This window comes from Salvelinus namaycush, chromosome 11, assembly GCF_016432855.1.
Source record: "Salvelinus namaycush isolate Seneca chromosome 11, SaNama_1.0, whole genome shotgun sequence".
In the NCBI taxonomy this organism is placed as follows: Eukaryota; Metazoa; Chordata; class Actinopteri; order Salmoniformes; family Salmonidae; genus Salvelinus; species Salvelinus namaycush.
In genome coordinates this window covers 11,674,864-11,702,855 of record NC_052317.1, presented here as the reverse complement: position 1 = coordinate 11,702,855, position 27,992 = coordinate 11,674,864, and the positions used below count along the sequence as shown (strand labels likewise).

The 27,992-nt window shown below is 42.2% G+C and overlaps 1 protein-coding gene across 2 annotated transcripts; it reads left to right on the top strand.

The window, feature by feature from the left end:
• The first annotated feature begins 1,431 nt into the window (after positions 1–1,431).
• LOC120055513 (protein phosphatase 1L) lies at positions 1,432–26,026 on the top strand. Of its 2 annotated transcripts, none has more exons than XM_039003378.1 (4): positions 1,432–2,173; positions 20,271–20,445; positions 21,994–22,155; positions 24,381–26,026. In XM_039003378.1, exons 1-4 carry the CDS (start codon positions 1,844–1,846, stop codon positions 24,731–24,733), a joined length of 1,020 nt encoding a protein of 339 aa, XP_038859306.1. In that variant the 5' UTR covers positions 1,432–1,843; the 3' UTR covers positions 24,734–26,026. The 2 variants fall into 2 exon arrangements, with proteins under 2 accessions (XP_038859306.1, XP_038859305.1); XM_039003377.1 differs by having other exon boundaries at positions 1,432–2,242.
• The last annotated feature ends 1,966 nt before the right edge of the window (positions 26,027–27,992 follow it).

The following is a 27,992-nucleotide window of genomic DNA, read 5'->3' as shown; positions in this document are numbered from 1 at the left end:
TGTTCCTAATGTTTTGTACACTCAGTGTAGGCCAGTATTACAGCGTAGGTTCACATTGTTACATTGTAGCCTACAATAGCATGTGACAATTTATTTGCAGTTTGTGGAATTACAGAATTCATTAACTTAACTGTGGTTAGACCTTCCCTTACATGATCATTATTTCCATTGTGGGTTTATTTGCAAATCTTTGAAAATGGGCAACCCCACAAACAGGTATATAATTTGTAAGAGGTCTGTAACAATGTATACACAATGTGCATGCCTACGTAATTACAATTTAAATATATATGTAACATTGAATTCCATTTCCATACAGGATTTACTACAGTGGTTAGAGCATTGGGCCAGTAACCTAAAGGTTGCTATTTCGAATCCCCAGGCTGACAAGGTAACAAACTGTTGTTCTGCCCCTGAACAAGGCAGTTAACCCACTGTTCCTAGGCGTCATTGTAAATAAGAATGTGTTCTTAACTGACTTGCCTAGTCAAATAAAGGTTAAATAAAAAATGAAATACCCAAAAGGCTCAGACGTTTCTGTTTCCATCTATGCGGGCCAGTACTCATGTCTCACTGGGCCATGGTTCAGCTGGCATTATATAACAATGGCTAACTGTGAACTTTCACACCTTCTCACAAATCAATTAAATTCAATTTACTTTATTGACATGGCAAGTTCATTATTACTTACATTGTCAAAGTATACATATAGAAAAAAATAATATATATATATCATTTATATATAAACTGTTTTGATTATGCAGAGGTCGTTGATTCACAAGCCCTCACTGTCAGCCCTAGCTATGGAAACACAATTTCCTTAGTACTATATGGATGTATACATTAGTGAAACACTGGCGTTACAGTCGAAAAGCAGTTTAGAGGGACAATTTGTATTTCATCTCAATAAGGGACAAAGGGAAATTGGTTTCAGCCACCAGAGGGCTACAAGACAACATTACTTGTGGTACTGTTTGTTTAGGCTAATGTTTAGTGGTCACTAACCCTTTCCCCGACAGCCACCAATGTGCATCCTAACACCAACACACCTGATACCCAAGTGTAATAAGTTGAATAGCCCTAACATTTCAATAAAAACATTTAATGATAATACAACTCTACAGTTAATGACATTTTAGTAAGCAGACCGGACTGAAAGGTGTCATATTCCTCAAGAAAACTAAATAAGCCTACTCGAATAAAATGAAAGCTATATTTAAGAAATAATTAATAATAAGGCTATTCCCCCACTTGCTGCAAGTGTTGTGATGATCCATCAGGACGTTCTGCCGCAGCTGCGCACGCTGTCATCATACTAGAGTTGAAAACTGAGCGAGGGGGGGGGGTGTTGTTGATGCGGGTGAGTAGAAGCTGAATAGGAGCATTTCCCACACAAGAAACGGGGTAAACGCAAAAAGAGGCCACCAAACCCCTACGTCGCCCCCGGTGACAACTCCTCACATTCCGGTGGGTCTTCGCCCGTTATTCGCGAAGCCTGCAATGGGCTACAGACGAAAGCGGCTTCATAACGGGTTTTGTCGGGAGATCCTCTTGCTGCAGCTGTCCTTCGGAGAGCCAGGAGGACAGTCTCACGTGTATATTTCAAGACAGCGGGCCTAGCCAATGACTGTGACCACGTTCGTCCTTCGCTCTTCACTTCAGTGTGGCTATAGTCGGCTGAGTAAATCCTGGGAATACATTGACCATTTAAATCCAATTTGATATTTATAGCAGTTCTGACATCAGACATTTATATGGTGGAAGTGTTTTATTGTCCCATTGAACGGATATAATGGAGTGAATTGCACGAGGGGAGCGACAGTCTGTAGTTTTCTTGCGTGTGATGATAGGAGACACAATGACGCTGTTGTCTCTTTTGGGTCGGATCATGCGTTATTTCCTCCTGAGGCCAGAGACATTGTTTCTACTATGCATTAGCTTGGCCTTGTGGAGTTACTTCTTCCACACGGACGAGGTGAAGACCATCGTCAAGTCTAGCCGGGATGCCGTGAAGATGGTGAAGGGGAAAGTGGCGGAGATAATGCAGAACGACAGGTTGGGGGGCCTGAACGTCCTAGACGCGGAGTTCTCCAAAACCTGGGAGTTCAAAAATAACAATGTAGCAGTGTACTCCATTCAGGGGCGGCGTGACCACATGGAGGACCGCTTCGAGGTGCTCACGGACATCACCAACAAGAGTCATCCGTCTATATTCGGGATATTTGACGGTCACGGTGGTGAGGTATGTATCAAAGGTGTGGGTGTCTTTCAAAAACACAGCCTAAAATAGGCCTAAACGGTCAGCATCATTATCATAATTTTCCTCGGAGTTGGTCATTTTAGGGAATGGGAATTTTAATCAATTTAAGAGTATGTGTATTGATTTTATTCGGACTCAATTGATATCAAAACCAACATGGCTAAATGTGAAAAACCCTGTTAATTCCTCATTGATTTATTTAATTCATACTAACAACTTCCATACATATTTGTCCAGTGGAGTATTTGCATTTGATCTCAGTGGTCATTGTCCCATAGTATGTATTAGAGATAAGAAACCTCAAAATACTCATTGTTTAATTAACTGCAAAATACTCATCATTTAATTAAGAAGACACATTTAAAAGAAAATCCCCTCAAGGGTGAGGGAGACATGACATGTACTACTCTGATTTACCCACTTTCTCCTGTATTCCTGACCATGGGTTGGTTCTACAAAATGTATCCCCCATATTTATTCCTCTGGCAGATAAACATGCCCATTTTAAACAATTCAGAGTGAAATATAGATCTAACCCGTGGTTTTCTTCTGCGCTATCTGAGCGCATTCAAATGAGAAATCAGCCCTGGGCCAAATCAAGTTGACTGGCAATCTTTCAGACAATTGAGAAACAGATGTAAGGTCTCAATTAATAAAGCTAAATCAAGCTACCTTTTAAGCTCTATCTTTGACTCTGCTGGTGATCCTTCAACATTTTGGAAAACAGTAAACACACTGAAGTGTACACATTCCTCTTCTTCCCTGCCTCAGCAAGTTCTGTCTGACTCTGGCATCATGACTGAGAAGAATGGGATAAGTGATGCTTTTAATCATCATTTTATCTCGGCAGGCTTTTTATTTGAGAGAAACGGTGGTTTAATTGACTCTGGTCAGTCAATCGACTGCTCTTCCCTCTGCCAGCCTCTAGCTGACTCGACGGTTAACCAGTCAGCTACTAGTGAATCTTTGTTTTCATTTCAACAATTTACTATCTGTGATGTGCTAGATGCCTTGCTTAAGATTGATGCAAAAAAAGGGCCTTCCCCAAACTGTTGTCACAAAGTTGGAAGCACAGAATCGTCTAGAATGTAATTGTAAGCTGTAGGGTTAAGATTTCCCTTCACTGGATCTAAGGGGCCTAGCCCAAACCATGATAAACAGCTTCAGACCATTATTTCTCCCCCACCAAACTTTACAGTTGGCATTATGTATTGGGGCAGGTAGTGTTCTCCTGGCATCCACCAAACCCAGATTCGTCCATCGGACTGCCAAATGGTGAGCTATTCATCACTCCAGAGAACGCGTTTCCACTGCTCCAGTCCAATGGTAGCGAGCTTTACACCACTCCAGCTGACACTTGGCATTGCGCATGGTGATCTTAGGATTGTGTGCGGCTGCTCGAGCATGGAAATCCATTTCATGAAGCTCCCGACTAACAGTTCTTGTGCTGACGTTGCTTCCAGAGGCAGTTTGGAACTCGTGTTGCAACCGAGGACAGACAATTTTTACACGCTTCATCACTCGGCGGTCCCGTTCTGTGAGGTTGTGTGGCCAACCACACAATGAGCCGTTGTTTCTCCTAGATGTTTCCACTTCACAATAACAGCACTTACAGTTGACCGGGGCAGCTCTTGCAGGGCAGAAATGTGATGAACTGACTTGTTGGAAAGGGGGCATCCTATGACGGTGCCACGTTGAAAGTCACTGAGCTCTTCAGTAAGGCCATTCTACTGCCAATGTCTGTCTATGGAGATTGCATTGCTGTGTGCTCGATTTTATACACCTGTCAGCAACGGATGTGGCTGAAATAGCCAAATCCACTCATTTGGTGTCCACATACTTTTGTATAGACTGTATATTGTAGTTAAAAAGCTGAGAATAAAAATGGTACTTTTCTATATAAATAGGTCCTGCCTTTCACAAAATAGTAGAAAGCAGATCATTCAGTCGATGTTCGAATCGGTCCTAGACTATGGCGACGTCATCAATATGAACACAGCTGCCCCTTCATTAAAGCCGTTAGATGCAGTATATCATATCGCACTGTGCTTTATTACAGGCAACAATTTTCGTACTCATCACTGCACTCTCTACCAGAAAGTTGGTTGGCCCTCTTTGATGTCATGTAGTTTGATATATTGCTATGTTTTCATTTATAAAGCCCTTTTACAAAAAGTCCCACTGTACCGAACATCTTTACTAAACTTTAGACATTAGAGTTACCACACCTGGTCTCAGGGATGGTTAACTCTGGAAATGACTTTGGTCTCTACTGAGTTAACTAAAAGCTGATTTACCTTTCTTGCACCTTATTTGTGGAACAATCTTCAAAATGTTCTTAAATGTGATGTTCTGGTACCTCTAGGGCAATTCAGGGCCTTATTACTGATGAATGTCTTTTTCTTTCTTTCTGCTTCCATTTTGTATTTATATTGATGTGTGTATTTTCTGTAATTTAAGTAATTTAGGGCTCATCTGTAAAAGAGACCTTGGTCCCAGTATGACTCCCTGATAAAATAAAGGTGAAATAAAATAGATATCTATGGTCATTACAGCATTCTCATTTGGATTTGGAGTGAGAGAGGTAAGTGCATACATAATGTGTTCCCACCCCAGCTTTCAGGATACATAAAACTAAATCACTCTAACAGAGAATTGTGAAAGTCACATAGTCTGGGGACATGCTAACCCTGACCAGAATAAGAGTGAAGTTGAGTAGGCAGCATCTGAATCCTCTGCAATGCAATTTGTCATACAGTTTCCACTGGCCTGTTCACTATTTAGTAGGCCCTGTGTGTGCAGCCTACCCAGTACCTTTTGATGGAACTAGAATCACCACCTTTGTGCTCCTTTTGTTTTTCTTGTGTTGTCATCAGCACAAATACATGGGAGTTGAATTGCATATACACACAAAGAGGCGGTCTTAAGGCTTTGTGTGTCACACACATGGGTGTGAACCTTTTCCCCCCTTTTTCTGTCAAGGGTCAGTGAATTCCCAAAGGAGCCTCCAGACCACATGTCTGGTGAACCATCTGCCACTCCAGTGTCCTCAGTGAGCCTGGAGGCGAGATTCTCTTTCTCACAAGACACTATTACATACTGTTACAAAGCTATTACATAATGTTACAAAGCTATTACATAATGTTACAAAGCTATTACACACTATTTCATAGCTATTACACACTATTTCATAGCTATTACATACTGTTACAAAGCTATTACACACTATTTCATAGCTATTACATACTGTTACAAAGCTATTACACACTATTACAAAGCTATTACACACTATTTCATAGCTATTACATACTGTTACAAAGCTATTACATAATGTTACAAAGCTATTACACACTATTTCATAGCTATTACACACTATTACAAAGCTATTACACACTATTTCATATCTATTACATACTATTACAAAGCTATTACACACTATTTCATAGCTATTACACACTATTACAAAGCTATTACACACTATTTCATAGCTATTACACACTATTACAAAGCTATTACACACTATTTCATAGCTATTACACACTGTTACAAAGCTATTACACAAACACTATTACAAAGTTATTACACAAGCACTATTACAAAGCTATTACACAAACACTATAACAAAGCTATTACACAAACACTATTAAATCAAATCAAATTGTATTGGTCACATACACATGGTTAGCAGATGTTAATGCGAGTGTAGTGAAATGCTTGTGCTTCTAGTTCCGACAGTGCAGTAATATCTAACAGTTCTACAACAACTACCTAATACACACAAATGTAAAGGGATGGAATAGGAATATGTAAATATAAATATTTGGATGAGTGATGGCCGTGCAGCATATGGAAGATGCAATAGATGGTATAAAATATAGTATATACACTACCGTTCAAAGGTTTGGGTCACTTAGAAATGTCCTTGTTTTTGAAAAAAAAGCTAATTTTTTTGTCCATTAAAATAACATCAAATTGATCAGAAATACAGTGTAGACATTGTTAATGTTGTAAATTACTATTGTAGCTGGAAACGGCTGATTTGTAATGGAATATCTGCATATGCGTACAGAGGCCCATTATCAGCAACCATCACTCCTGTGTTCCAATGGCACGTTGTGTTAGCTAATCCAAGTTTATCATTTTTAAAGGATAATTGATCATTAGAAAACCCTTTTGAAATTATGTTAGCACAGCTGAAAGCGGTTGTTCTGATTAAGGAAGCAATAAAACTGGCCTTCTTTAGACTAGTTGAGTATCAGGAGCATCAGCATTTGTGGGTTCGATTACAGGCTCAAAATGGCCAGAAACAAAGAACTTTCTTCTGAAACTCGTCAGTCTATTCTTGTTCTGAGAAATGAAGGCTATTCCATGCGAGAAATTTCCAAGACACGGAAGATCTCATACAACGCTGTGTACTACTCCTTTCACAGAACAGCGCAAACGGGCTCTAACCAGAATAGAAAGAGGAGTGGGAGGCCCCGGTGCAGAACTGAACAAGACGACAAGTACATTAGAGTGTCTAGTTTGAGAAACAGATGCCTCACAAGTCCTCAACTGGCAGCTTCATTAAATAGTACCCTGAAAACACCAGTCTCAACGTCAACAGTGAAGCGGCTACTCTGGGATGCTGGCCTTCTAGGCAGAGTTGCAAAGAAAAAGCCATATCTCTGTCCAGTGTCTGTTCTTTTGCCCATCTTAATCTTTTCTTTTTATTGGCCAGTCTGAGATATGGTTTTTTCTTTGGAAGCTGTCACCATCACTTTGGTCACCATTTTTCTGTCCTACAGTGCCCATCATCAATGAGTCGTGAAATCTTAAGCTGTCTTTTACACACTGTTTGTACACTTATTTTGCAGTGCTCTGCAATCTCTTCAACCTCTTTCCATAGTTCTCCAAAGTAGCCCTCACTTCTGTAGTCCTGTAATGTGTCTGTAAGGGCACCTACTAGATCCACAGCCCTTGCTAGGTCAAGAGAGCTTGATTGGAGCATGTCAGAAAGACATTTGGCATCACCAAGCACTTTACAAAAAGTAACCAAAAGCCCTATGAAATGTAAATCTATCTGAGAAAGAAGGCCCCTTGCCTCCACTGATCTATCACCACTATTTTCAAGTGTGATATCCTGTAGCACTCTCAGAACTGCTGGAAGCCTGTCCCTCAGATTACGGCATGCCATGTATCTGCATGCCCACCTTACATCCGTAAGTCTCTGTAGTTCCCTGGGCTGCTGCTGTGGATACAGCTCTTTCTGAACTGCAAGTCACTTGAGATGAACATACGAGCCAGATAAAACGTTATAAAGCTTCTGCAGGAGAGCAAAACAGTGAACTGCCTCAGGCACTGATTTTACAGCATCGACAAGAACCAAATGCAAACTATGTGCATTACAGTGCACATAAAATGCAAATCGTGCACTGTTTTTAATCCGTGCAGACACACCAGAATGCTTTCCGCTCATGGTCCGATGCACCGTCATAGTCTTGCCCCACAAGGTAATTTCTGTAGTCCAGACCATGTTTTTCAAGGCAATCAATTATAATTTTTGTGAGACCTGCTGCATCTATGCTTTCAGCTGACTGAAAGTGTAAAAAGCTTTTGTGGATGTCCCCGTTGTAATAGTACCTCACAACTAAAGACATTTGTTCTTTTTTCTTTAAATCTTTGGTTTTATCTGCAATGACACTTTTTTTACTTCTCTTATTATTTGACTTTGTACCATCTCAGCTAAATCCTCAAGAGCTTCCTTCTGGATTTGGTGGCTTGTGTACTTTAGCATTGCCACATGCATTCATCCTTTACTCTGAGAGGGTCATGCTTTGCAATTTCTTCTAAGATTGTAAAAAAAAAAAAGACCCTTGTTGTGAGAGTCACCAGACTCTGGATGACCCCTCTGCGCTATATTTTGAGTGGCAGTTAATAGGAGCACATCTGCAATTGTTTTAATGTAAGTACAGTTTTCCTCAACTTTCTTTTTCCGGTCCTCATTTATGGCATCTAACATTGATGAGTTGCTGCAATAGCCCTTTTATGGTGATTCCAAGCACACATAGCATTGATATGATGCTCTGCCTTCAAATGGAGCTTAAAACCCAGAATCTTTAAACAGCGCCTTTTTCCAGTTACAAAAACCTGACTGTGATGTGAAGGCAGATTCAGGTGTATTGGGCAGAGAAAAATGCCTACAGACGAAACAATAAGTTGAATCTTGACCTACAGAATATTCAAGCCATGAATTGTCCTTATACCAGGAAAGGTTGAAAGCCCTTCTCTTAGTACCATGCTGAATTCTGGGAAATGTTTTCAAACACGGCTGTACAGGACCCTCTTCTCTGGATCTTGAAATGTCTGAAATACACGTTAAATAATGTGTCATATCTCTAATGGAAATGTATAATTAAGAGATCCACAAGATTAGATACTAACAGCTGGTAACTAAAATGTGTAGTTTAAAGTATTGGCCTGGCCTACCATTGGGTCCTTTAGGAACAGAAGTCTGATATCTCTCCCTTCTCATGTTTAATTGACCCTATGCAAAAATAAGACAGTCTATGGTTACATCTAAGCATCCAATTACCCACATTTTAGTCCAATCTTAATTACAAACCCTATTATCATAACTGTACCTTAAAATCAACTACCAGCCTAAGTTACTAGTTAGATCATGGCTAGCCCTACTTTGCAGTAAGTATCTTAGCTAGCTATAATTTCTTACACCTTTACGATAGCAAACAGGCTAACCAGCAAATTGTGGTAATCTTTTGAGTAACGTTAACAGATTGATAGTAACAATTGTTCGTTTTGAGTTAAAGTACGAAAATCTAACTGAGGTAATGGATTTCAAGTTGCTGAATGTTAACTTGCTGAACACTGACAGCTGTAGCCTACTAGTTACCCCACATTAGCTACACATTCATACACTGTAACTTACGACACTGCACTGTATATGTGTGTATTACTAGCACAGATGTAAACATAATGTTAGGCTAAATTGTTAACCGATCTCTCTTATCTGATTAACTGTCTGTTAATGGAGCTAAAGGTCTAACGTTAACTTACACAGCGACTCAATTTTCGTAACAGTTGTTCAGGAAACCTAAACCCGATGCTAAACCTTAAAACTTACTTCAAATATGATGCTTTCGCCAATCGCGAAGAGAGCTCGTGGAGCTGTGGAAATATTCTCTCTTCTTCTGGATGTTCTTCTTATTCTTCTGTATCTCGCAACCAACTTAATATTCTCTCTTCCTCGACCTAGATTTGAAAAATGCGCTGCCGAATGTCAAAATAAATGCTTCTTTCAACAAGAGGTGAAATGAGATGTCAATCAGCATCAAACTGCCAGTAGCGAATGAAATTTTGGGGTGGCACCCGGGGTGGCCAATCAGATGTCAGGGGTGTCCAATGCCCAGAAATGGCCCAGAAATGCTTTTCTTTAAAAAAAAAAGGACATTTCAAAGTGACCCCAAACGTTTGAATGGTAGTGTACATTTGAGATGGGTAATGTAAGATATGTAAACATTGTTAAAGTGGCATTATTTAAAGTGACTTGTGATCCATTTATTAAAGTGGTCAATGATTTGAGTCTGTATGTAGGCAGCAGCTGGGTTAGTGATGGCTGTTTAGCAGTCTGATGACCTTGAGATAAGCTGTTTTTCAGTCTCTCGATCCCAGCTTTGATGTACCTGTACTGACCTCGCCTTCTGGATGGTAGCGGGGTGAACAGGCAGCGGCTCGGGTGGTTGTTGTCCTTGATGATCTTTTTGGCCTTCCTGTGACATCGGGTGCTGTAGGTGTCCTGGAGGGCAGGTAGTTTGCCCCCAGTGATGCGTTGGGCAGACCGCACCACCCTCTGGAGAGCCTTGCTGTTGAGGGTGGTGTAGTTGCCGTACCAGGCGGTGATACAGCACGACAGGATGCTCTCAATTGTGCATCTGTAAAAGTTTGAGGGTTTTAGGTGACAAGCCAAATTTCTTCAGCCTCCTGAGGTAGAGGCGCTGTTGCGCCTTCTTCACCACACTGTCTGTGTGGGTGGACCGTTTCAATTTGTCCGTGATGTGTACGCAGAGGAACTTAAAACTTTCCACCTTCTCCACTACTGTCCCGTCGATGTGGATGGGGGGGGGGGGGGGGCTCCCTCTGCTGTTTCCTGAAGTCCACGATAATCTCCTTTGTTTTGTTGACGTTGAGTGCCTTCATGGGTACAGGAACAATGGTGGCCATCTTGAAGCATGTGGGGACAGCAGACTGGGATAGGGAGCGACTATTACATAGCTATTATACAAACACTTTTACACACTCTTACACGTGCATTTTAGGAGTCACAAATGCCACTTTAGTTTACTCATTAAGTATGGTGACTGTGTCTATCTTCACAAATGAAAATACTAAAAGATTTATGTTGATTAAAAAATAGTATGCTCTATCTTGTCCATTTACTTCTTAGGAGTTTGTCCACCATGCATGCATTGTAAGGAGACCCACATTAGACCTTATATTGACTACAGAAGAGAGGTATTCAAGTCTGCCATTTTGAGGTTCATGTGGTAGTCGTTAATCCTCTCTGCTTTTTATCTTTTGGTAATGCTCATCTCCTGTAGTCTAATCATTTAGTCCACAAACTGTTGGCATCATCTTCAGGTAGATTTTACTGTGTTCTCTATGTTATTGGCTCTTTCTTATGATTTTGGAAAAAAACGGCTTAAAAAAGCATTTTATTTTGTGTTGTATTACCAGTCTTAAATGTACACTGAAAACGAAAGCCAGTTCAACCTACATCAACTTTCAACCATTAGTAGTACTATGTCAGTCATGCTATTCCTTATCTAAATAGGTTGGCTAGATCCTGTTAATATAAAGGACCTCCTTGGCCTTAAGGCTTTGAATAGGGTTGTTGATGTTGTGTAGTGAAGGCTGGAGGGAGTTTGATTGGGCATGCTGTTTACATATCTATCTGTACCTTTCTGCCTATTCCTGTCTGGTCCCCCATCCCTCTGTGGGCCAATTACCACTCCTGCTGTGTGTGTGTGTTTTCTGTTTTCATGGTGACAGAGTGACATGCATTAGCTATTACTCTGCAGGCTGGGTTACTTTGACCTTGTTCTCAGTGGGATTTTTGCCAGAAACACACAAATCAGAGTCCACACACACACACACGCACAAACTTAACACATAACAAATTCCAGAACTGCAAATGTTAAATCCGTCCCAATATAAAATAAATAAATAATGAACCGAAGATCGTCATGCTCCTCTGATGCTTTTAAAAGCAGACAACGTGGTTCATTGTATACACACCATGTTCATTTATTTGCATCAGTGTGTCAACGTACCGACTCCAACTTCCCCGCCTGGTTTGGTTTACTAGAGACAGTTATGTGGAAACATGGAAGACGCCACGCTGTAACTATAAAGGCGTCAGGTTCCCCTGGATGGCTGTGAAATAACCCTCCATACCTGTGATCTGCTGGTAGTTGGTGAACGTGATTTAGGCCTCCTTGATCATGTGAGGGAAATGTTCTGTTTTATGTATCAAATCAATGCTACTTCCTAATCACTAATTAGATGGGTTCGTGCAGGTGACGGACTGATCGCGTATGGAGGAATCCTCACTATCACTGATCCTCAACTTGGCAGTCGACCAGAATATTGCTATGGGAACAACCGAGGTGTCTCAGTTTCAAGGTCTCAACTTGGAGAGAGAGAGAGAGCCTTGTGAGGTATTGGTCAGTCACATGTGCGAGTCACCGGTAGTGATGAATTAATTATGCTAAATCATGCAAATATAACTTGTCTGTGTATAGCTGTATATAAGACAGCTGCTGGGACCGCCCCAACAGAGCTTCTGATAGACCTGTACAGTGTGCAGAGTTTGTTGTAACCTCTCCAGCTTGCTGATAATAAAAAGTGATTCATTTTAAGATTGGCTTCAGGTGTCCCTTGTGTTGAATTACCACCACAATCTGTTGGCAGAAGTCTCTTGGTAGTTCCCGTCCATCTTTTTCATTTGGAGTGGAACTCTTTGTGTCTTGCCTGTCTCTTTGTCACAAAAAGGACCTGGCCAACTCCCGTACCAAACATTCACCTGCCTCTTTCTTCGGCTACTCTTGTGACATGAAGCGAACAAACCGAACCGTAGCTCTTTCACCATTTAGAGGCCGGAACATGGTGCACCAGCATCTGAGAGTGGAAGCCGGCTCTGTTGACCCAATGCTTAGGTACACTGTGCCCAGGCTGGCCACATAGGCAATAAACCTGGCTGTCAGCAGCTGGGTAGAGTGGTCCTGCAGCAGGACCAAGGAGTTGAGCCCAGAGTACCACAGGAGAGAGTTGTCAATGTTTACATGAGGCAGGTCCCCTTTACAGTAGGTACACTGTGCCCAGGCTGGCCACGTAGGCAATAAACCTGGCTGTCAGCAGCAGGACCAAGTAGTTGAGCCCAGAGTACCACAGGAGAGAGTTGTCAATGTCTACATGAGGCAGGTCCCATTTACAGTATCAGTGTAAAGGGGATCAGTGATAGTGAGGCGGTCCTCCTGAGAAATAACTAAATAAATTTAAAAAATACAAATAGTCCGGGTAGCCATTTGATTACCTGTTCAGGAGTCTTATGGCTTGGGGGTAAAAGCTGTTGAGAAGCCTTTTGACCCTAGACTTGGCGCTCCGGTACCGCTTGCCATGCGGTAGCAGAGAGAACAGTCTGGCTGGGGTGGTTGGGGTCTTTGACAATTTTTAGGGCCTTTCTCTGACACCGCCTGGTATAGAGGTCCTGGATGGCAGGCCGCTTAGCCCCAGTGATGTACTGGGCCGTACGCATTACCCTCTGTAGTGCCTTGCGGTCGGAGGCCGAGCAGTTGCCGTACCAGGCAGTGATGCAACCAATCAGGATGCTCTCAATGTTGCAGCTGTAGAACCTTTTGAGGATCTGAGGACCCATGCCAAATCTTTTCAGTCTCCTGAGGGGAAATCGGTCTTGTCGTGCCCTCTTCACGACTGTCTTGGTGTATTTGGACCATTCTAGTTTGTTGGTGATGTGGACACCAAGGAACTTGAAGCTCTCAACCTGCTCCACTACAGCCACATAAATGAGAATGGGGGCGTGCTCGGTCCTCCTTTTCCTGTAGTCCACAATCATCTCCTTAGTCTTGGTTACGTTGAGGGATAGGTTGTTATTCTGGCACCACCCGGCCAGGTCTCTGACCTCCTCCCTATAGGCTGTCTCGTCGTTATCGGTGATCAGGCCTACCACTGTTGTGTCGTCTGCAAACTTAATGATGGTGTTGGAGTCGTGCCTGGCCATGCAGTCGTCGGTGAACAGGGAGTACAGGAGGGGACTGAGCACGCACCCCTGAGGGGCTCCAGTGTTGAGGATCAGCGTGGCAAATGTGTTGCTACCTACCCTCACCACCTGGGGGCGGCCCGTCTGGAAGTCCAGCTTCCAGTGGCAGAGGGAGGTGTTTAATCCCAGGATCCTTAGCTTAGTGATGAGCTTTGAGGGCACTATGGTGTTGAACGCTGAGCTGTAATCAATGAATAGCATTCCCACGTAGGTGTTTCTTTTGTCCAGGTGGGAAAGGGCAGTGTGAAGTGCAATAGAGATTGCATCATCTGTGCATCTGTTTGAGTGGTATGCAAATTGGAGTGGGTCTAGGGTTTCTGGGATAATGGTGTTAATGTGAGCCATTACAAGCCTTTCAGAGTACTTCATGGCTACGGACGTGAGTGCTACGGATCTCTAGTCATTTAGGCAGGTTACCTTAGTGCTCTTGGGCACAGGGACTATGGTGGTCTGCTTGAAGCATGTTGGTATTACAGACTCAATCAGGAACATGTTGAAAATGTCAGTAAAGACACCTGCCAGTTGGTCAGCACATGCCCGGAGCACATGTTCTGGTAATCCGTCTGGCCCCACAGCCTTGTGAATGTTGACCTGTTTAAAGGTCTTACTCACGTCGGCTACGGAGAGCTTGATCACACAGTTGTCCGGAACAGCTGATGCTCTCATGCATGCCTCAGTGTTGCTTGCCTCGAAGCGAGCATAGAAGTGATTTAGCTCGTCTGATAGGCTTGTGTCACTGGGCAGCTTGCAGCTGTGCTTCCCTTTGTAGTCTGTAATAGTTTGCGGGCCCTGCCACATCCGACGCGCGTGGGGACGACGTCCTTGATGCACTTATTGATAAAGCCAGTGACTGATGTGGTGTACTCCTCAATGCCATCGGAAGAATCCCGGAACATATTCCATTCTGTGCTAGCAAAACAGTCCTGTAGTTTAGCATCTGCTTCATCTGACCACTTTTTTGTAGACCGAGTCACTGGTGCTTCCTGCTTTCATTTTTGCTTGAAAGTAGGAATCAAGAGGATATATTTATGGTCAGATTTGCCAAATGGAGGGCAAGGGAGAGCTTTCTACGTGTCTCTGTGTGTGGAGTAAAGGTGATCTAGAATTTTTTTCCCTCTGGTTGTGCATTTAACATGCTGATAGAAATTAGGTAAAACTGATTTAAGTTTCCCTGCATTAAAGTCCCCGGCCACTAGGAGCGCCACCTCTAGGTGAGCGGTTCCTGTTTGCTTATTTCCTTATACAGCTGACTCAGTGCGGTCTTAGTACCAGCGTCCGTCTGTGGTGGTAAATTAACAGCCACAAAAATGTTTTATTAAAACTCTCTTGGCAAATAGTGTGGTCTACAGCTTATCATGAGCTACTCTACTTCAGGTGAGAAAAATCTAGAGACTTCCTTAGATTTCTTGCACCAGCTGTTGTTTAGAAATATACACAGACCCCTCGTCTTACCGGAGTGTGCTGTTTTGTCTAGCCGGTGCAGCGTATATCCCGCTAGCTGAATGTTTCCATGTCATAATTCAGCCACGATTCGGTGAAACATAAGATGTTACAGTTTTTGATGTCCCGTTGGTAGGATATTCGTCATCGTACCTCGTCTAATGTATTGTCCAATGATTGTACGTTGGCAAGTAATATTGATGGTAAGGGCAGATTTCCCACTCGCTGTCGGCGGATCCTTACGAGGCACCCCGCCCTGTATCCTCTATACCTGCGTCTCTTTCTCCTGCCAATAACGGGGATGTCGGCCTTGTCGGGTGTCTGAAGTACATCCTGTGCTTCCTGCTTGTTGAAGAAAAGATCTTTGTCTAATCCGAGGTAAGTAATCGCTGTCCTGATATCCAGAAGCATTTTTTTGCCGTAAGATACGGTTGCAGAAACATTATGTACAAAATAAGTTACAAATAACGCAAAAAAAACACATAATAGCACAATTGGTTAGTCACCCGTAAAATGGCTGCCAGTTCTTCCGGTGCCATCTTCAACTAAGAGAAGGTTGCACAACATCCTGACTAGAGAAGCACACGCAGTAGACTATAGACCACGGAGTGAATGAGTTATAAGAACATGCATATAGGAATGTGTTGTGGAACTTTTTGTCAGAAGGGGCCGGGTGTTGAATGAACTTATCCGGAGCTGAGCTCTTTTGGCAAGCATGTGGTGAGAGTAACAGAGGAGAGGTGTGTTAGTTTGAGAAAGCATATGTTTGTATGCACCAAACCCAACAGACTCAGACGGATAAATGTTCACCTTTTCAGTATGAACCTTAAGTTACCCAAGTCTCAGGAATTAAGACAAATCTTCCACTCTTCCACCTTCAAGTCGCAGGAGGTGTTTGTGTTCAAGGGCTTTTTTCCCCAAAAAATTCTGCAAGTTGGTAAATATAAATGTTTCCCCCAGTATCAAATGGAGAGAAATGTCTCCAAAACAAATATCTGTGTACAGAACAGCTTGTTCCTAACTGAGCAGTGTGTCCTTAAACTGCAAATATGTTGCATATTCTCAACTCTGTTTCTTTTTTCAATCTTTCAGCAGTCCTTATTTTGACCAAAAGGTAAAAGGCCAGTAAAGTAGCAGGAGCCTATCTCCTGTTTCTCTAATGTGAGACAACTTGATGTACAAGTACCCCCCTGGACAGGATGCTAGTCTATCACAGGACCTTACCTCCAATTTATCTCCTTAATGCTGAATGCCAAGCAGACACACATTGGGTACCATTTTTTGTCTTTGGAATGACACGGCTCGAACTCTCGACCTTCCAATCTCAGGCCAGACACTCTTAACCACAAGACCATTACAAGTTAATATTCTTCATTTTATTTTGATTCAAACTGACAGTTGAGTTTAAGGGGGAACTTCTCTCTGAAAGGTTTTCTACCACATAAAGTTGAGTCTACAGCCATAAAAACTGCATTGACTTTTACATGGCTCAGTCATTTGGGCTCTTGGATGGGTAACTACGGTTCACTATTCAATGCTCCCTGTGTACACTTATCCAGAGAATGGGAGAGAGCGAGAGAGAGAGAGACACCAGTGACTAATGAAGAGTTGGTTGTTTCTGATCATTTATTTATACCATTTCACTTTATCATTACACCCCCCTCTCCTTTTTCTCTCAAATGAATCTGCTCCTATAATTATCACTATGGGTGAAATGAGTTTGTTCGTTAATATCTCATCTGCCTCGGTTAATTGGATGCCTTGATTACAGGACTGATGAAAACACAACTGTTGATTGCAAAGTGTAACGAATATGCAAACGACATGAGCGTTGGAGCCTCAAGTTTGAGAGAGTTTTGAACGGTTCTCTACTGAAATATTTCTGAACGTCTAGCAGCTGAATTAGTGTTCAGTATGGTGACCATGATCTGAGGAGAAAGTAGGGGGCAGGGGAAATAAGGAAAGGGCTTGAAAAAGAGAGCAGGGAGGAATGGAGATGAAGAGAGGTTGATGAATAATTAAGCACAGAACACCTGTTGAACCGTCCTTCATTTTCTTTTTCACCTCTCAGACAAAAACAATAACCACTAAGATACTGAAAACCATCCTCTTAATGTCAATCCAACTAATATCACATTTGTACTTGTAGTGAAACTAAGAGGATTCACTGTGCTGACCTGAGTAAGGTAGCTTTGGCGGGTAGGAGCGTTGGGCCAGTAACCGAAAGGATGCTGGATCGAACCCCTGAGCTGACAAGGTAAACATCTGTCATTCTGCCCCCGAGCAAGGCATTTAACCCACTGTTCCCAGGCGCTGATGACGTGGTTGCTGATTAAGGCAGCCACCAGCACCTCTCTGATTCAGAGGGGTTGGGTTAAATGCGGAAGACACATTTCAGTTGAATGCATTCAGTACAACTAGGTATCCATCTTTCCCTAATACACAGTAATCTCAATATACAGAGTCTTTTTAACATCATCACTGGAAACCAATGTTAACCTTCATGCACACTGTAGAGCTCTTCCCATGGTAATTGATTAGTCATTATTAACTATTATAAACTGGGTGGTTCGAACCCTGAATGCTGATTGGCTGACAGCCATGGTATATCAGACCGTATACCAGGGGTATGACGAAACATTTATTTTTACTGCTTTAATTACGTTGGTAACCAGTTTATAACCAGTTCAATAAGGCAAATCAAACTTTATTTGTCACATGCTCCGAATACAACAAGTGTAGACCTTACAGTGAAATGCTTACTTACAAGCCCTTAACCAACATGTGTAGACCTTACAGGGAAATGCTTACTTACAAGCCCTTAACCAACAGGTGTAGACCTTACAGTGAAATGCTTACTTACAAGCCCTTAATCAACAGGTGTAGACCTTACAGTGAAATGCTTACTTACAAACCCTTAACCAACAGGTGTAGACCTTACAGTGAAATGCTTACTTACAAACCCTTAACCAACAGGTGTAGACCTTACAGTGAAATGCTTACTTACAAGCCCTTAACCAACAGGTGTAGACCTTACAGTGAAATGCTTACTTACAAACCCTTAACCAACAGGTGTAGACCTTACAGTGAAATGCTTACTTACAAGCCCTTAACCAACAGTGCAGGTCAAACCCTCAGGGGTTTGTGATATTTACATATTATTATACATTTTTGGGGGGTGATATATTGCGTATATACCACGGCTAAGGGCTGTGTCAAGGCACTCTGCGATGCGCCTAAAAACAGCCTAGCCGTGGTATATTGGCCATATACCACACCTCCTCGGGCCTTATTGCTTAACAATACCATGGCATTGTTGATTACTTGTTTCTGATTGGCTTGACAGGCATTCTAGAGCATGCATTATTTACCTCTAATGCACAGTATATTTCCACGATAGAATTCAATGGCTATACTTCCTTCTTACACTTTCTATGTTTGAGCTGCTTTTGAAAGCAAAAGTTGAATTGAAAACATTATTGGCATTGTTGAATTCGATTTTCATAATGACAAGCAAGGACTGATGTTTTGGTTAGCTAAACTAGCACGTCTGGTTGTTTGGCTACCACGGCAACTACTGTAGCTATCTAGTAAACTTGCTAGCTACTTCAGTGGATGTTGAACACATTTCTACCGGCAAATGTGTTAAATTATAGCCATGGTATAAAAAATTATAATGAACTTGGCGCTCTATGCGTTCTCTGGAAAATAATGCAACTCCGTGGAAAGTCAGTTCCACTCTGCTTGTAACGGCTTTCGTTGGTGGAAGGAGAGGAGGACCAAAATGCAGCGTGGTACGTATCCATAATAACTTTTAATGAGAATGAATACAAAATACAAAAAGAACAAGAGAATCAAAATGAAAACCGAAACAGTCCCGAATGGTGAAAACACTAAAACGGAAAACAACTACCCACAACCTATAGTGGGAAAACAGGCTACCTAAGTATGATTCTCAATCAGAGACAACGATCGACACCTGCCTCTGATTGAGAACCATACTAGGCCAAACACATAGAAATATAACGTATAGAACAAAACATAGAAAAAACAACATAGAATGCCCACCCCAACTCACGCCCTGACCAAACTAAAATAAAGACATAAAAAAGGAACTAAGGTCAGAACGTGACACTGCTAGCGCGTCGTGGAACACACCTTCCACGTCGTTCATTATTTTCCACAGAACGCATAGCCTCTCGTTGATTATCCCTTACACAATTAATTCCTGAACAGTCAGGCATGATTCATTGAAATTAGCAACTCAACCAAGTGTGCGTTTGGGCATGCATATTAAAATATCTTACAAATAGCCTCCATTCACTCAGTGCTGTATGTAAACACATTAATTATGTGTAGACATACTGCCATATACATTGAAACCATTTCTACACTGTATATATAAAATGTGCTTGGTCAAATATAACTTCTATGGTCCTGCACTATGTATAGCTTTTTGTTTAGATATGCTTTTAAAGTACTGGGTCTTACTGTAAATAATGAATAGGCTCCCTCTAGTCTTTATGAATATTTCTGGTAGCTCCTAGAAAGCATTGGTATCTTTGACTGTCATGTCGTGCCTTTGGTGTGTATAAAAAAAAATAGTGTTTTCAACTTGTATTTTGGGGTCAAGTCCATTTCAATGTATTTCAATTTGAAGAACTTTTTTTGACTTTCAATTTAAATTGAACCATGATATAAACGGACATTTTGAAACTTAACATCTGATACTTTGTTTACCTTGGCAGCTATCTCCCGAGTGGTGCAGCAGTCTAAGGCCCTGCATCTTGGTGCTAGAGGTGTCACTACAGACCCTGGTTCGATTCCAGGCTGTATCACAACCGGCCGTGATTGGGAGTCCCATAGGGAGGCTCACAATTGTCCCAGCGTTGTACGGATTAGGGTTTGGCCGCCGTTGACTTGCCTAGTTAAATAAAGGTTAAATATAAAACAATCTCCTGTCTGTGCTCTTGTAAAAGATGGGCACATAGTGTCTATCTCAAGGCTACCATTAATTTACTCAGAACACTGCTGAGTATAGACAATAATCATGTACGTCTTTCAAACATAACAAATTTGAGTCTGGATGAATTTGGCTATAAGAAAAAAAGCTAACATTCTGTACATGTAACGGCACGGTGTTGTATCAACAAATCGTTGGAATGCCGACCAGTCAAATACCTGAAATTCAACCAAATAAGGGAAATTCTCTCTATCCTCCATTCTCTCTCTCAGGCTGCAGCTGACTACGTGAAGGCCCACTTGCCAGAGTCTCTGAGGCAGCAGCTACTGTCCTATGACAGGGAGAAGAGGGAGGGCGTTCTCTCCTACCACAGCATCCTGGAGCAGCGCATCCTGGCTGTGGACCGAGACATGGTGGACAAGCTCTCCGCCAATCATGACGAAGCAGGTGAGCGACCGTATGAGTGCTGATCTAAGATCAGTTTTGCCAATAATTAATAAGATTACATGTACAGGGGGAACCTGATCCTAGATCAGCACTCCTACTCTGAGACGTTTTGTGAATACGAGCCCAGGTGTCACACAATGAAAAGGTGGCAACAATGGGGGAGGGGTTAAGACAGTAGGTCAGATAGTTATCTTCAGTAGGAAAGGAAAATATGTGTTCTTATTGGACAAGTTAAGGTAGTACCTCCATGTTTCACTCTGTTTTCCACCTTTTGAACGTAACCCAGGTTAAGACTGGTCAGAGTTGCCCCTCTCTGTAAAACATCCTAATGACGTTCTGCGTAGAGACAACAGAAAGACAAGGAACACTTTATAAATGTAAAGCACTTTTTAGATGTTTTACAGTTTTTGTCTGTGCAGAAGAAAAGCCGTATACATCAAATGTAGTATTATTTGTTATGGAGGCTGTGAAATGTCTCCATGTAGAAGACCTTTTGAAGGTCAAGACACAAAGTCAATGTCGTTACCCTTTGTTGCCCTGGGAGATTTATTGTCAGCCCTGAGGAATGGATTAGATGCCTGTACTGGAAACAGTACCTTATAAATCACTGGATTTCCAATGGAAGAGGAGGACATGGGCAGAATGAAAAGGTAAACCTTTGTCAGATAAGTTATTAGGGCCAGGAATAGCATTCACTCCTGTTACTCGGATGCTTTCATTGTTATGATATACACTGAGTGTACAAAACATTGGAGGCACTTTCCTAATATTGAGTTGCACCCCCCCTTTTCCGTCAGAACAGCCTCAATTCATCAGGGCATGGACTCTGCGAGGTGTCGAAAGCATTCCACAGGGATGCTGGCCCGTGTTGACTCCAATGCTTCCCACAGTCGTGTCAAGTTGGCTGGATGTCCTTTTGGGTGGTGGACCATTCTTGATACACACGGGAAACTGAAAAACCCAGCAGCGTTGCAGTTCTTGACACACTCTAAGCGGTGCGCCTGGCACCTACTACCATACCCCATTTAAAGACACTTCAATCTTGTGTCTTGCCCATTCACCCTCTGAATGGCGCACATACACAATCCATGTCTCAATTGTCTCAAAGCTTAAAAATCCCTTTTTAACCGGTCTACTCCCCTTCATCTACACTGATTGAAGTGGATTTAACAAGTGACATCAATAAGGGATCAGAGCTTTCACCTGGATTCACCTGGTCAATCTGTGTCATGAAAAGAGCAGCTGTTCTTAATGATTTGTACACTCAGTGTATATACACTATGGCATTCAGTATTGTGGTTGATTAGCAGACTAGGATACACATATTGTATTCTGAGAATGAGAAACACAGGTGAAAAATGTATTCAAGTAAACTTAAAGGGACATCACATAAAAACAATCAAAGTTTGTCAAATGTTTTCAGTACTTCACAGTAGACTAATATCAAAATGATCCACGTCCCAGGCCATCGGTTGTGTAGATCTAGCTATGGTTTTGGAATGGAATGTCCCTTTAAAAAAAATATATATATATTTCTCCCTCTCGTAGGCACTACATGTCTGGTGGCCCTGCTATCGGACCGGGAGCTGACGGTGGCCAACGTTGGGGACTCGCGGGGCGTGCTGTGTGACAAGGATGGGAATGCGGTGGCGCTGTCACATGACCACAAGCCCTACCAGCTCAAAGAGCGCAAGAGGATCAAGAGGGCAGGTGAGCGGGGGACGTGGGGACGTTGTAGAGACGTTTGTGTCAAACCTAGCTAAACTGTAAATACTACAGAGTGAAGTCACGCTAAATTTCACAGGGCTGTTTTAGAACGGAACTTAAAAAGCATTTTGAATGAAAAAATCTCCATTAAAATGCTTCTCAGTCCAGCACCAGGCTTAAAGGTCCAGTGCTGTCTAAATTCTGTTTTTTCCTGTGTTTCCAAACCTCTCTGCCAATATCATCTAGTTTTCCCCTCCCCACTCAGACCACTCACAGACAGTCCTAGCAAAAATCTTGCTTCAGAAATAGTGTTTTGCTAAAAAGCTATTTTTCTTTCTTTTTGACCATTTTAATGGAATGTACTTAATTTTTACCCAGAAAGGATTTGTTATTGATAATAAAAATCTGTTGCATTGGGCCTTCAAACTGTCCAGGAAAACAAACTGTGTCACAGAAACAAAACACACATTTCCTTGGCTGTGGCAGGCAGTGTATAATTATCCTCATAAAATGTTTCCCACATTTCAGCAGATCACAATGGCACGCTAGGATGAATCACTAGAATGAATCAGTGTCAAATAGAGAGACTAAGAATTGCAGCCTTGAGTCGCCACCTGTTGGCCCTCTTTGGAAATGCAAACAGTGATGTCTTATCAAATCAAATCAAATTGTATTGGTCACATACACATATTTAGATGTTATTGTGGGTGTAGCAAAATGCTTGTCTTCCTAGCTCCAACAGTACAGTAGTATCTAACAATTCACAACAATACACACATCTAAAAGTAAAATAATGGAATTAAGAAATGTATAAATATTAGATCGAGCAATGTCGCACTGGCATTGACTAAAATGCAGTAGAATAGAAAACTAAAGCAGTATGTAAACATTATTGAAGTGGCCAGTGATTCCAAGTCTATGTATATAGGGCAGCAGGCCCTAAGGTGCAGGGTTGCGTAACCAGGTAGAAGCCGGCAAGTGATGGCTATTTAACTGTCTGATGGCCTTGAGATAGAAGCAGTTTTTCAGTCTCTCGGTCCCAGCTTTGATGCACCTGTACTGACCTCGCCTTATGGATGATAGCGGAATGAACAGGCCGTGGCTCGGGTTGTTGATGTCCTTGATGATCTTTTTGGCCTTCCTGTGACATCGGGTGCTGTAGGTGTCCTGGAGAGCAGGTAGTTTACCCTCGGTGATGCGTTGGGCAGACAACACCACCCTCTGGAGAGCCCTGAGGTTGCGGGCAGTGCAGTTGCTATACCAAGTGGTGATACAGCCCGACAGGATGCTCTCAATTGTGCATCTGTAAAAGTTTGTGAGGGTTTTAGAGGCCAAGCCCCTGTGCATGCTCTGAGGACACGGCTAGAGATGCCGTCTGGGCTGGCAGCCTTGCGAGGGTTATTAGCTCTGACAAATGATAGGAAGCACTAATATATCCTTTGCTGGATTTGGTCAGTGGTGGAAAAATTACCCAATTGTCATACTTGAGTAAAAGTATAGATTCCTTAATAGAAAATTACTCACGTAAAAGGGATAGTTACCCAGTAAAATACTACTTGAGTAAAAGTCTACGTAAGTTTCACAAGTTAATTGAATTTCTAAAATATACCTAAGTATCAAAAGTAAAAGTATAAATCATTTCAAATTCCTTATATTAAGCAAAGGAGATGGCAGCATTTTCTTGTTTTTAAAATGTATGGATAGCCAGGGGCACACTCCAGCACTCAGACATCATTTACAAACTATGCATTTGTGTTTAGTGAGTCCGCCAGAACATAGGCAGTAGGGATGACCATGTGTTCTCTTGATAAGTGCGGCAATTTCACAATTTTCCTTTTCTGCTAAGCATTCAAAATGAGTACTTTGGGTTGTCAGAGAAAATGTATGGAGTAAAAAATACATCATTTTAGGAATGTAGTGAAGTAAAAGTTGTAAAAAATCGAAATAATAAAGTCAAGTACAGATACCCAGAAAAACTACTTAAGTAGTACTTTCAAGTATTTTTACTTAAGTACTTTACACCACTGGATTTGGTAAATATAATATTTATAGATATTATGTACTTTGACAAGGATACAGACATTTCTATGCTCAGTCTGCACTTTTTTCTGTGTTGTTTTCTGTGTACACAATGAATGACTATTGAATGACCAATGTCCCAGTGTGGAATAATAAAGTTACAGATAGTTTAATTCAATTGCATTGCACTTCCATTCCTTCACCACCAGGGGGCTTCATAAGCTTCAACGGTTCATGGCGCGTCCAGGGCATCCTGGCCATGTCTCGCTCGCTGGGCGACTACCCCCTGAAGAACCTCAACGTGGTCATCCCCGACCCTGACGTGTTGACCTTTGACCTGGACAAGCTGCAGCCCGAGTTCATGATCCTGGCGTCGGACGGGCTGTGGGACGCCTTCAGCAACGAGGAGGCGGTGCGCTTTGTGCGCGAGCGCCTGGACGAGCCGCACTACGGTGCCAAGAGCATTGTGCTGCAGTCCTTTTACCGCGGCTGCCCAGACAACATCACTGTCATGGTGGTCAAGTTCAAGCGTGGTCCTGTGGGGAACAGGGCCGGGGAGTAGAGGTGGTGATGAGGTCACAATGTCATGATAGGGTAATCATTATTGTTATGTTATAGATTGTCTCTTCTCCCTTGTTGATGGTGTAGCAAGCGATCAACCTGGGGAGGATTGGGAACTGTTGCAACCTGGATACCTGGCATTCTCTCTGACACGCACGTACACCTACACCCAAAACCATTTGTTTTCATTTCTTCTGACTATTTACTCTGAAGCTGGAGTGCTAGATCGTCCTGACACACATACGTACACACACACACTTCCGTCTCACACGTTGGCATTCAGCATGAACACTAATCTCATCCATTCAGTCTTTACTGACACACAACTGGAGATCACCCCTCCTGCATCAATGAGAAGATGACTCTCTGACTCAACCAGCACTGCATACTGTGATCTACTGTGATCTACTGTGATCTACTGTTCTCTACCAACAAACAACAGCAGTGTGTTCTGCTGTCAAAGGACTGACACTGTCCTGAAGAGAAAAAAAAGAGAAAACATTTACCTTTTGGGACTTTTATTGTTGTGGAATGATAAGCCCTTATATCAGCCCATAAAAATGCTGTAAGTTCCTTGGTCGTATACAGGATCAAACCCTGACTTAGCTCCAGCCATTGCCTTTTTATGTTAACACAGTCTTAACCAGGCTGATGTATAGTTACTCTATTATGGTACTGGACCTGTATAGGATATTTGTTTAGCCTATCCATGTTTGGGAAAGATCTGTGAATGTTAGCACACAGGTGTTGGTGCTTCCGTCGGAATCGACTGATTCAAAGGCTACACAGCTGAAACAGTAAGGCTAATTGCCAGTAATATGCAATACGATTGGAGTGAGTACTGATGTGTTAATAAGGTCAGGATCATGTTAGAGACCAAGGATGGACAACTTTGCTCCGAGGGTAGCAGCAGTGTGTGCAGGGTTTTATTCCAGCCCAGCACACCTGATTCAAAGAGTTTTAAGTAATAAAGACTGCACACACTGGTTATCCAGGAACAGTTGGCCACCCTTGTGTTAGTTTTACTACTGTACTACTGTATTGAATACTACAATTCCTACTGTATTTCATAGGTACATTTTATGCTTGAAATTATGTGGCAAGCCTTTTATAATTTAACAATGTACCTTATTTGCCTTATTTATTGTTTCCGTTTTAATATTATTGCCAAAACAAAACATATACAGCTGTTTATTGTTGACCTTTACACACGCATAAGTCGATAATGTAACAACAAGCATCGCTTGTAGACAGCTCACCAACAAGTCACTCATATACTCTGCCAAACACAAAATGTATGACTTTGCTGAATATAGTCTGTCAATATTAAAATTCAATGCTACCTTGTGAAATGTTTTTGTTTTCCTTATTCTTGCCAATTTGAAAGAGAACGTGCAGAGAGTTAGCTGCAACTGCCATCTCAGATATAACACTGTCAATTAATTATAAAATATGTATGTTGGGTCCAATCACAATTTAGGCCTATTTTAATTGTATAATAGAGCAAAAATAATAAGTAATTGAAATCTCGAGTCACAGATTTGGCTGACCTCTGTTTCCTATTCATGTAAAGCAATGTGTATGTGCAGGGTCGGACTTAGTGATTTGGAGGCCCCAGGCAGAGGCAAGTCTGAGGCCCATAAGCGAGTGCACCAACATTTTCAATGGGTTTTTTATGTACCATAAAACCAAAAAATCACTTCAAAAAGCACATTCATCAAAAATAATTGCAGCATCCGAACAGTGCACTCACCAACTTTTCTTCAATTCGCAAGTGGCTGAAACAATCCCACCGGAAAAAGCATCTGAGCGAACGAAACAGCGCCCATTTGTCTTAGCAGAGATTTTTTAAAATTGTTTTATTATTATTACTAGTATAATTTGTTTTAATTATGCCCAGCTCATGAGGCCCCTTGATGATGTGAGGCCTGAGGCAATTGCCTATTCTGCCTAATGGTAAGTCCGGCACTGTGTATGTGACCTTTCTGTAGCCTATAAACCAAGTATGGCCACCAAGAAATAGTGCAGTACAATCTGGGGCCAGAGAGAAACCACAATGATGTATGCAAATATCCAGCCAAACAATTACATCTCTGTCTTCCTGTTTCTTTCTTCACCAGTGTGCTGGATTGTCACACATGAATGACTACATCTCCCGTCAGTCACGTCATGACACTAAACAATTGATTCGGTTTCATTTGGGGATCCTCAATGATGACATTACATTTACATTTAGGTCATTTAGCAGACACTCTTACCCAGAGTGACTTATAGTTAGTGCATTCATCTTAAGATCGCTAGGTGGGACAACCACATACCACAGGCATAGAAAGTACATTTTTCCTCAATAACATAGCTATCAGTAGAGTCAGAGCTAGAAGGGGGGGATTATTTAAAGCACTCTTTGAAGAGTTAGGGTTTCAGATGTTTTCGGAAGATGGGTAGGGACTCTTCTGTCCTAGCTTCAGGCGGAAGCTGGTTCCACCATTGGGGTGCCAGAATAGAGAAGAGCTTGGACTGGGCTGAGCGGGAGCTGCCCTCCCATAGGGGTGGGAGGCCCAAGAGACCTGAGGTGGCAGAACGGAGTGCTCGGGTTGGGGTGTAGGGTTTGAGTATAGCCTGAGGGTAGGGAGTGGCAGTTCCTCTTCCTGTTCCGTAGGTAAGCACCATGGTCTTGTAGTGGATGCGAGCTTCAACTGGAAGCCAGAGGAGTGTGCGAAGGAGCGGGGTGACATGAGAGAACTTGGGAAGATTGAAAACCAAGCGGGCTGCTGCGTTCTGGATAAGTTGGAGGGGTTTGATGACACAAGCGGGGAGCCCAGCCAACAGCGAGTTGCAGTCGTCCAGATGAGCGAGGACAAGTACCTGCATTAGGACCTGCGCCGCTCCCTTGTGAGGTAGGGTCGTACTCTACGGATGTTGTAGAGCAGTGGTTCCCAAAACTGTTTATAGTCCCGTACCCCTTCAAACATTCAACCTCCAGCTGCGTACCCCCTCTAGCACCAGGGTCAGCGCACTCTCAAATGTTGTTTTTTGCCATCATTGTAAGCCTGCCACACACACTATACGATACATTTATTAAATATAAGAATGAGTGTCAGTTTTTGTCACAAACCGGCTCGTGGGAAGTGACAAAGAGCTCTTATAGGACCAGGGCACAAATAATAATATAGTAATAATAATCAATAATTTTGCTCTTTATTTAACCATCTTACATATAAAACCTTATTTGTTCATCAAAAATTGTGAATAACTCACCA

Excerpts from the sequence above, each read along its gene's own strand:
- LOC120055513 (XM_039003377.1), top strand. The coding sequence starts at position 1,844 with ATGATAGGAGACACAATGACGCTGTTGTCTCTTTTGGGTCGGATCATG. Across the intron at positions 2,243-20,270 it reads TTGACGGTCACGGTGGTGAG|GCTGCAGCTGACTACGTGAA; the intron begins GTATGTATCAAA and ends TCTCTCTCTCAG. Across the intron at positions 22,156-24,380 it reads CAAGAGGATCAAGAGGGCAG|GGGGCTTCATAAGCTTCAAC; the intron begins GTGAGCGGGGGA and ends CTTCACCACCAG.